Source organism: Syngnathus typhle, linkage group LG20, assembly GCF_033458585.1.
Source record: "Syngnathus typhle isolate RoL2023-S1 ecotype Sweden linkage group LG20, RoL_Styp_1.0, whole genome shotgun sequence".
Taxonomy (NCBI): Eukaryota; Metazoa; Chordata; class Actinopteri; order Syngnathiformes; family Syngnathidae; genus Syngnathus; species Syngnathus typhle.
In genome coordinates, this window is record NC_083757.1 from 2,068,893 (window position 1) to 2,076,861 (window position 7,969).

Here is a 7,969-nt window from a genome sequence, read left to right on the forward strand (position 1 = left end):
TATTGCATTTGTACTATTATAGTTATGTCTTGTATTTAACTCATTAACCTAATAAAGTTAATTAAACCAGGCCTGTTATGGTTTTTTCTTACATTTTAGGTACACGGACGTTGAGGATAAAGCCTATTGTAATCTAGCCACATGACATCCATCGGTTTCACTTCCTGGTTGGCCCTATCGTATTGTCCCAAGAACCGGGGAGGAATCTGGACTCGAAAGGAACCGAAGTATCGGAGTAGCTTAGCAACCGACTCCCGAAATGAGCGGTTTTGGGCCATTACTTGATGAACAAGTTCATTAACATCCGAGAGAAACTGCGGCCGCGACGAAAGTGTAACCGAAGGTGTGTGGACAGCCACTACCAGCAGACCAGTGACGTTAGCTGGGTGTGCGCTAACAGGAGGCAACTGGGAAAGAGACCCTTTTCACCTTACTTTTGCCATTTAACTTCGAAATAAGAGAACCTACTTTGTGCTAATTTGGCAACAGCACCAAGAGAGAGTGAGGTAAGACGATAAATAGAGATTAAATGGATGAAATGTTATAAGAAATGTAAACCAGTGTGTTGCATTTATGTGCCTTCTGCTCCCGGATACTCAATTTTCATTTTACAGTTGCGTGTTGTTTTTTTAAAACCAGGCTTAATAATGGCACTTTAACAGTTTTTTTTTATTTCACTTTGTCATTGTATTTTACCTCACAGAATAAAAAAAAGACATTTATTATTATTGTCGGTGTTTTATGTACAATAGAACAAAACTTAAGAATGAAGGCTAAGCACCACAAGTTTGACCTATGACTAGACTAGTTTCTTTTCCTGCAACTTCCATTGTCTTATAGGCTGGATCTACTCTGCAGGTTCAAGTCCCTATTTCATATGGCATGCCCGTATCTGATGAATTGCAGATGAACTAACTGTATAGTTGAAGGAGTCAGTAATGATAAATTGCCTCCAAATGTTGCCTTTCAGCATGCGGTTCAAGCCACGGCTGCTTTAGAATGAAGAGCTCGGCTCGCCGCACCAGGGACATCGAGCGTCAGGCTGGCTACCTGAGGCCTGAACACTGCGCCCCTCCACCGCCCCGTGGCGCCTCCGACACCATGTGGTTTATCCGCGACGGATGTGGGATCGTGTGCGCCGTCATCACCTGGATGCTGGTTTTCTACGCGGAGTTTGTGGTGGTATTTGTGATGCTGTGGCCGGCCAAGAATGTGGCTTACAGCCTCTTCAACGGGGTGATCTTCAACAGCTTGGCCTTCCTTGCCCTCGCTTCGCACGCCAAGGCCATGTGCACAGACCCGGTTAGTCGATGATCACAATTCGTGTTAGCGCTTGCAATATTGAGGGGGAGAGAAAAAAAATGGGAATTTGATTATTTCTCAATCTTGCTTTGCCCAATTAAAGTCCCATTTAAAAAATGTCATTCATTTATTTCTGTCACCAGGGAGCTGTGCCAAAAGGCAACGCGACCAAAGAATTTATTGAAAGCCTACAGCTGAAACCTGGACAAGTGGTCTACAAGTGTCCTAAATGCTGCAGTATCAAGCCCGACAGAGCTCATCACTGCAGGTACATTGAACCGGCCAGCCTGCATGGAGACAATGCATGATAAATTACAGTTCTGTGCCAACCTGACAGAAAAAAAGGACTGCTGTGGCTTCTGCTCAGGGGACCACTGCCCTCATTAGTAGTCATTCCAGCTCTGCTTCCTGCCTGATGTACCGTTTCAATTTTTTTTGTTTGTTTTCACGGACGCTGCGTCAAATATCCCTGTAGATTTTCCCAGCTTGATAATGACTCACCTCTGTGGCAGCGCCGGCATGAAAAGTCACTTCGGAATAATTCAATTTTAAGCCAGCGAGTCACGGCAAACCTTCGTGTCAGTCTGTGAGAAAGGATAGAAGAGAATGTAACGATAGAAACTGGTTTTACAAGGTGGAACAAATATATGTTGAAGTAAGACATCCTTTTTGAGGTCACATTTATTCTGCCTGCCTGTGTGTTTACAGTGTGTGCAAGCGCTGCATCAAAAAGATGGATCACCATTGTCCTTGGGTCAACAATTGTGTTGGGGAGAACAATCAGAAGTACTTTGTGCTTTTCACGGTGAGTCTCGTAATATTATCGTGACTGAATTTGGATAAATAGTGAAAATTCAATTCATGTTACAAGGTGTCGCGTTATTATGTTATATGTTGTCAATATTACAATATGTGTGTGTTTTTATATGTAGATGTACATTGCGTTAGTATCATTCCACGCACTTGCCTTGGTGGGCTTCCATTTTGTACTCTGCTTTGAAGAAGACTGGTCAAGTAAGTGAGCACTTTATCCCCCAATGTTTTGATTGTACTGCTAATATTGTATGCCGCCATTCGCGCAAGTTGACATTGTTTCTCACATATGGCGATTTCCTTCCATCAGAGTGCAGCGCCTTCTCTGCACCCGCCACTGTCATCCTCCTCATTCTCCTTTGCTTCGAGGGGCTTCTGTTTTTAATCTTCACGGCGGTCATGTTTGGGACACAGGTGCACTCCATCTGTAGTGATGAAACGGTAAGCAGGAGAGTCGTCCACGTTTCGCCCGTTTGTGTCGCCGTCGCTCGGGGAAGCGAAGGAAAATCTGATTTGTCTCTTCTGAAATAGGTTTAATCCGTGTCCACCTGACTAAAATGATTCAAAATCAGTTTAAAAGGTGTTTTATATTGTTCCAGTTGGGTTTCCGTCCATCATCGCCACTGGGAGAAAAATCTCCTCTTTTTTAATTCACAGGGTATCGAGCAGCTGAAAAAGGAAGAGAGGAAATGGCTCAAGAAGTCCAGATGGATGAACTTGAAGGTGGTCTTCGGTCACCCATTCTCAGTGGCGTGGCTCAACCCCTTTGCGACGCCCGATCACGGCAAGGCAGACGTATACCAGTACATAGTGTGAAGGTAGACACACTTCTTCCTCATTGAAAATGCACAAAGTGCGAAAGCCCATTCATTTACAAGGGCGTGTCCGCCAGAGGGCGACATTTCCCCGGCAGCGCACCAGCAACAGCTCATATACTTATTAATGAATACTGAAAATAAAACACCATTTTTCTCACTTTGCATCCCTCTTGTTGAGGATTTCCACATATGTGGACGGAAAAAAAAAAATCACAAACAGCTCGATTCACATAACGAAATAGGATTTATTGCGTGCTGTGTGTAATCTCTATCTTTGTTCAAATGTGCACTACAAGTCGAGGACATTTTGTCTTCCCACAAAGCTTCATTTGCTGCAGTAATTTGAAGTGAATTGCCTTAGATTACACGGTCAGAGGCATCAAGTACACATGGATGTCATTTTGTATCGTCTTCATATGTGAAACCATGGACCAGAGATTAAGGACATCATTCTTTCAAAGGAATGTATTTTAGGAGTGAATTTTCCTGTGGTTTTTACGCAGTTTCTCGGAAGAGTAAATGTAAGCTGTATTTCCTCACATGGTGTACTAAAAATTATTTTTTTATGTTGAAAATTATTTTTGTGCCATTGGTTTTGTGCCACTGGGCTGGATAAAAGGTGACCCAATCACAACTTTATTGTTTCTGGTGAAAATTGTTATGGAAATAGCACAGGGGGAACATACTATTGAACATATTACGCTAAAGCAATCAGGGGGTCAAGGGTCACCAAAATGTAACTCAGTTTGTGACCAATCAGGTGCTCCTATATAGAAATTCACAAGCCTTAAAGTATAACAAATGTTTTGAGGTCAGACTGAAACGATGTTTGTCAAAGTAAAATGAGCGACTGAAAATTGGAATCATCTAATCTTAAAAGGGGGAACATTTGTTTTGAAATTGCATGATGGTTTTTATTTTAACGTACGAACGTGTTTTTAAATGCTATACAGTATCTTTGCAATATCTATCTCTTTTTTTTTATTCTTTACATCTTATGGATATGCAGCCTGCTATCCATCTTACTGTACAAGAATAACACCAGCTGTCCGTTTATAATTGTACGGTCCGTCATGAATACTATTTTAGTACTTTGTAGGAATTTCTTTTATAACATGTTTGAGTAAAGGAGACAGGGAGAGAGAGAAATAAAGTTATGTTGAGACAATATATCATGTCTAATTTTTACAATATATTTGCTTGAGAATTTTTTTTATTTCTTATTCGGTCACATTGAGCTTAAAATACGTAAAAAGTTGTTACCCCAAAACTAGAACGAATTTAAATATGATTGTTTTTAAATTACAATATTGTATTACATTTGTTTCCAGATAAAACAACATGCATTAAAATTACATCAACCAATCATAATAGAAATGAGCATATACATTTTGGCCAAAAGTTCACTCACCCAGAAGAATTGACAAAAGTTGAGAACACTGTGTCAGATATTTATTTCAGAATCTTTGTGTTTTACCTCTCTAGTGGAGGTGACAATTTCTTCCATAAAATAATCTATCAACACTTTTTACAAATACCTCACATTATATTTGACATATCATGACTGAATGGCATCAGAGTGACAGCGCCAAAAGAGCACTTTCTAGAAGCGGAACTACTAAAAGGCTAGCAGGCGTTTCTAACTTCAAGATTGCCCTATTAAATCGAATGAGGAAAAGGAAACACTCATTAGATACTGGAGATACTTACTGTTGCAACTCGCCCTGGGTCTTCATAAAGAGACTTCATTAGCTACAATTGCACAGTCTAATGAGAACCGCTTCCTTCTCCAGGAGAAGCTCAACTCTCAAATAAAGAATAATAAACGATTATTGATGTGATTGCGCTGAGTCTCATGCAGCAGATAATCTTCGACTATAAAATAAGTAATAAGTCTTCCCGAAATGCAAAATTCATTTAGGCAATGCAAATATTGCAACCCACAAAATATTTGTTTGTACCTGTGGTGAAATATAAATCATCTCTGTTTCTTATCACATTGTGGTCACATTTATGGGGATGCATATGAACATAAAATGATAGTTTGCATTCATATTGTGTTGAATCAACAGCAAAGTGTGATTTAATGCCAAAAGAGAGCAGTGCTAAAATAGTATGTGCCCTTTACATCATGTAGCAAATTGAATTTAAAGCATTCAAATAATGTTTAAGTTTCACAGTTGTCAATCATAACTGAAATGTTTTTTTTTTTTAATGTCCACAGATGGTTATTTACTCAAAAATCATCTCACAGCATGATGTCAACTTCTTGGGTGTGAGTTGTAGGAACATATCAAAATCTACTGCAGCTTTTTAATGCGGAGTGGGAAAAAGTAAAAGGCTTTTCTCACCACAGCTACATTAATGTTATTGTGAAAAGAAGAGCTCAGTTCTTCAGCTATGACTAGAAAGTATGCACAGATGTTTACAGTGAGGGTCATGGTGAGTTGAAAGAAATACTTTGGTAACCAGGTGAAATATAAAATCAACTTTAATTCATGGTGATATTGTGCCAATTTGTGATGTGTGATGGAAAATCAGACTTAGAAGCTATTCAAAGCGTATTTTGCACCAGGATGTGAAGTCCCTACATTGAATTTTTTTGTTAAATTGACTCAATTTTATTTCATCAGATGGTTGCATGAAATAAAATGAAGTAAATTCAACAAAAAAAAAACATTTTCAGTGTAATCAGGCCAATCATTCGTCTCTCTTGGCGACTGCGCTGGGTTGTCGATCCTGCGGCGAAACCCTCTGCAGTACGAGCAGGCCGGAGAACGTCAAAGAGATCCCGACCCACCACAGTGTTATTTGAGCCTCGCCAAAAATCAGCTGACCCAGGAAAGCCTCAAAATAAGAGTTGTAATTTTCTTTGAATAATTTTTGTTAAAAAACAGGGTATTTGCATGCACGTGTGAGAATGAGAGACGAGCTGCAACTCACGGAAGATACGAAGTTGGAGGCAGTGGTGGTCACAGTGGTTCGGGTGGAGGAGGACGAGTACCTGAGTGCTTTGGCAAGGAAGGTCCACATCACAGCATTGCAGGTGAAAAGCAATCCGCCGCACAGCAGCCTCAGAGGGATGTGAAGCTGAAACATGACATCATCACAATTATCTTTTTAAGTTCAGATGCATACTTTGAAGTACCTGCACCACATTTATTATATTAAAAAAAAAATCCCTCTCAGTTAGCATGAATCTTAGCACACCGGTTTTCATCCACATTCCAAAAACATGCATATCAGTTCATATCAAAAAATGTGCTTGCGTGAAAAGGATTGTTTTCCCTTAAATAGACTCTTATTGGCTAAAACTAGGTCATCCTATATCATTTTGGAATACAGTGCTATTTTTCGTAAACAAAAGGTGATTATTGTGGGACAATTTATTTTATTTCAAAGGAGTCATTTTAGCATACCGTGAGAATTAAGCAATGTAAGATGAGGCAATATGAGATGAGCTTATCGCGTTTCTACAGGCTTTCATTGAGGAAATAGAAATGTATATTTATAGACCCGTGAAGGTCAAGGAGGAAGAGCGACCCTGCGGGGTAGGGGGGGGGGAGGAAACTGCGTTGCGACGGCAAACAACGCGATAGCACGCGGCTCCAATGTCACCCCATCACGCGAGCGCTGCCTCGTCGTGACTGGTGCTGAAGCTGAGGGAGTTGGCCGGATGAGATGCGGAGCATCCCCGGACTCACCCGGTCACAGGCGGTAGTTTCATCCACTTGGCGAAATCTCCGCTGCTCGCCCCACGTCCGCAGCCCCGTCTCGCACACTCCCTTCAGGTAGTCCGCGCCCAGGGACAGCTTGGCCGACGACGATGCCACGGCCGCGAGGAAACCCGCCAGTAGTGCATAGAAAACTCCGGGGAACATCTTGATGGAGGACAGCTTAGATACATCATGGGCTACTCCATCTTTCCACCTCTGCTGGGGCTGCAGCTCCGCTCAAGAGCCGCTCTCCGATGCACTTTCGCGACTCAGCCGTCCGGTGGCAGTCACAGCGCATACCGAGAAGCGACGTGGGTGCGCACGTTTCGCGTTGCACTATGGGAATTGTAGTTTCTTACGCGTATACCTTCACGTCGTTTTGAATGATTCAGTGGCCAATGGAATTAATATTACCTTACGTGACAAAGTCTCTCTGAGATTTGTTTTTACTATAATTTTAGCTTTTCATTTTTTCTTAATATTGTTGTCCTTTATACAGACAAGCATGTCCAGGGAGCTGCATCACATTGTGGTTCATCCTCCTCCACTGTGTAATTCATGCAGTTTGAAGGAGAAGACAATCAATGCTAATGTCATGGCGAGTGAGTGTAAAAGTGAGCTTACAAAAAGCTTGACTTCATTTATTTCAGACTGCTTAAAGTGCCGAGATGGACCCTCATTCCCATCGGCATACTAATTGGCTCTACTCAAAGACCATTTCCATTCAAACAAAGTTGAAGTGGAATAGACAGGAGAAGGTCGAAGCAATTCCTATACGCTTTCCTGGATGACCTTTACAGAGTCTGACGTCTCCAGCTAAGGTGTTTTTTTGACCAGTAGATGTCTCTAATGTGCTTTAAAATAGGTGATCAAGTTTTTGGGGCCTGCTGTTTTTCTGCACAACACAGTATTGAGACCTGTACGTAATTTACGACTTGTAAAGAAGTAGTGTCTTTTAAATTATAAGAGAAATAACAAAGCAAAACAAACCAATCGACAAATTCCAATTTGCCCGTTTCTCTTCCGTCCGACTACAGGCAACAGATAAGGTTCAATTCAGCCATTCTTTCTTTCTTAGTGTCAAGTTAAAGAGCTAATTGGGCTTCTTCTGTCCTTGTTCAGTCGAGCGATAATTGAGCCAATATGGTCTGTCAAGCACCCGCCCAAATCTTTTTTTCCACACCGCCGGTGCTAATCAGACTTTAAATTAAAGTTGACTCGACAGAAGCCTTAGGCATGACCTTATCCGACATCAATTACAGATAAAAATGAATAAATGGGCTACGATTTGAATAAGATAACCTTCGAGATATATATTAC

The 7,969-nt window shown here is 41.2% G+C and overlaps 2 protein-coding genes across 2 annotated transcripts; one reads left to right on the top strand and one right to left on the bottom strand.

Annotated features, from left to right (window-relative positions):
* Positions 1-133: 133 nt before the first annotated feature.
* zdhhc3b (zinc finger DHHC-type palmitoyltransferase 3b) lies at positions 134-4,103 on the top strand. The gene is made up of 7 exons (XM_061267661.1): positions 134-506; positions 971-1,302; positions 1,446-1,570; positions 2,011-2,107; positions 2,235-2,316; positions 2,426-2,556; positions 2,773-4,103. Exons 2-7 carry the CDS (start codon positions 1,000-1,002, stop codon positions 2,929-2,931), a joined length of 897 nt encoding a protein of 298 aa, XP_061123645.1. The 5' UTR covers positions 134-506; positions 971-999; the 3' UTR covers positions 2,932-4,103.
* Positions 4,104-5,406: 1,303 nt separating this feature from the next.
* LOC133144757 (transmembrane protein 42) lies at positions 5,407-6,938 on the bottom strand. The gene is made up of 3 exons (XM_061267666.1): positions 6,638-6,938; positions 5,877-6,023; positions 5,407-5,780 (listed from the first exon to the last, which is right to left on the bottom strand). Exons 1-3 carry the CDS (start codon positions 6,812-6,814, stop codon positions 5,634-5,636), a joined length of 471 nt encoding a protein of 156 aa, XP_061123650.1. The 5' UTR covers positions 6,815-6,938; the 3' UTR covers positions 5,407-5,633.
* Positions 6,939-7,969: the final 1,031 nt, after the last annotated feature.

Bases quoted from the DNA above. Each gene is read 5' to 3' on its own strand.
- zdhhc3b (XM_061267661.1), top strand. From the start codon at position 1,000: ATGAAGAGCTCGGCTCGCCGCACCAGGGACATCGAGCGTCAGGCTGGC. The intron at 1,571-2,010 runs GTACATTGAACC...GTGTGTTTACAG, and splicing joins GACAGAGCTCATCACTGCAG to TGTGTGCAAGCGCTGCATCA. The intron at 2,108-2,234 runs GTGAGTCTCGTA...TTTTATATGTAG, and splicing joins AGTACTTTGTGCTTTTCACG to ATGTACATTGCGTTAGTATC.
- LOC133144757 (XM_061267666.1), bottom strand. From the start codon at position 6,814: ATGTTCCCCGGAGTTTTCTATGCACTACTGGCGGGTTTCCTCGCGGCC. The intron at 6,024-6,637 runs GTGAGTCCGGGG...GTCATGTTTCAG, and splicing joins AAACTACCGCCTGTGACCGG to CTTCACATCCCTCTGAGGCT. The intron at 5,781-5,876 runs GTGAGTTGCAGC...TCTTATTTTGAG, and splicing joins CCTCCAACTTCGTATCTTCC to GCTTTCCTGGGTCAGCTGAT.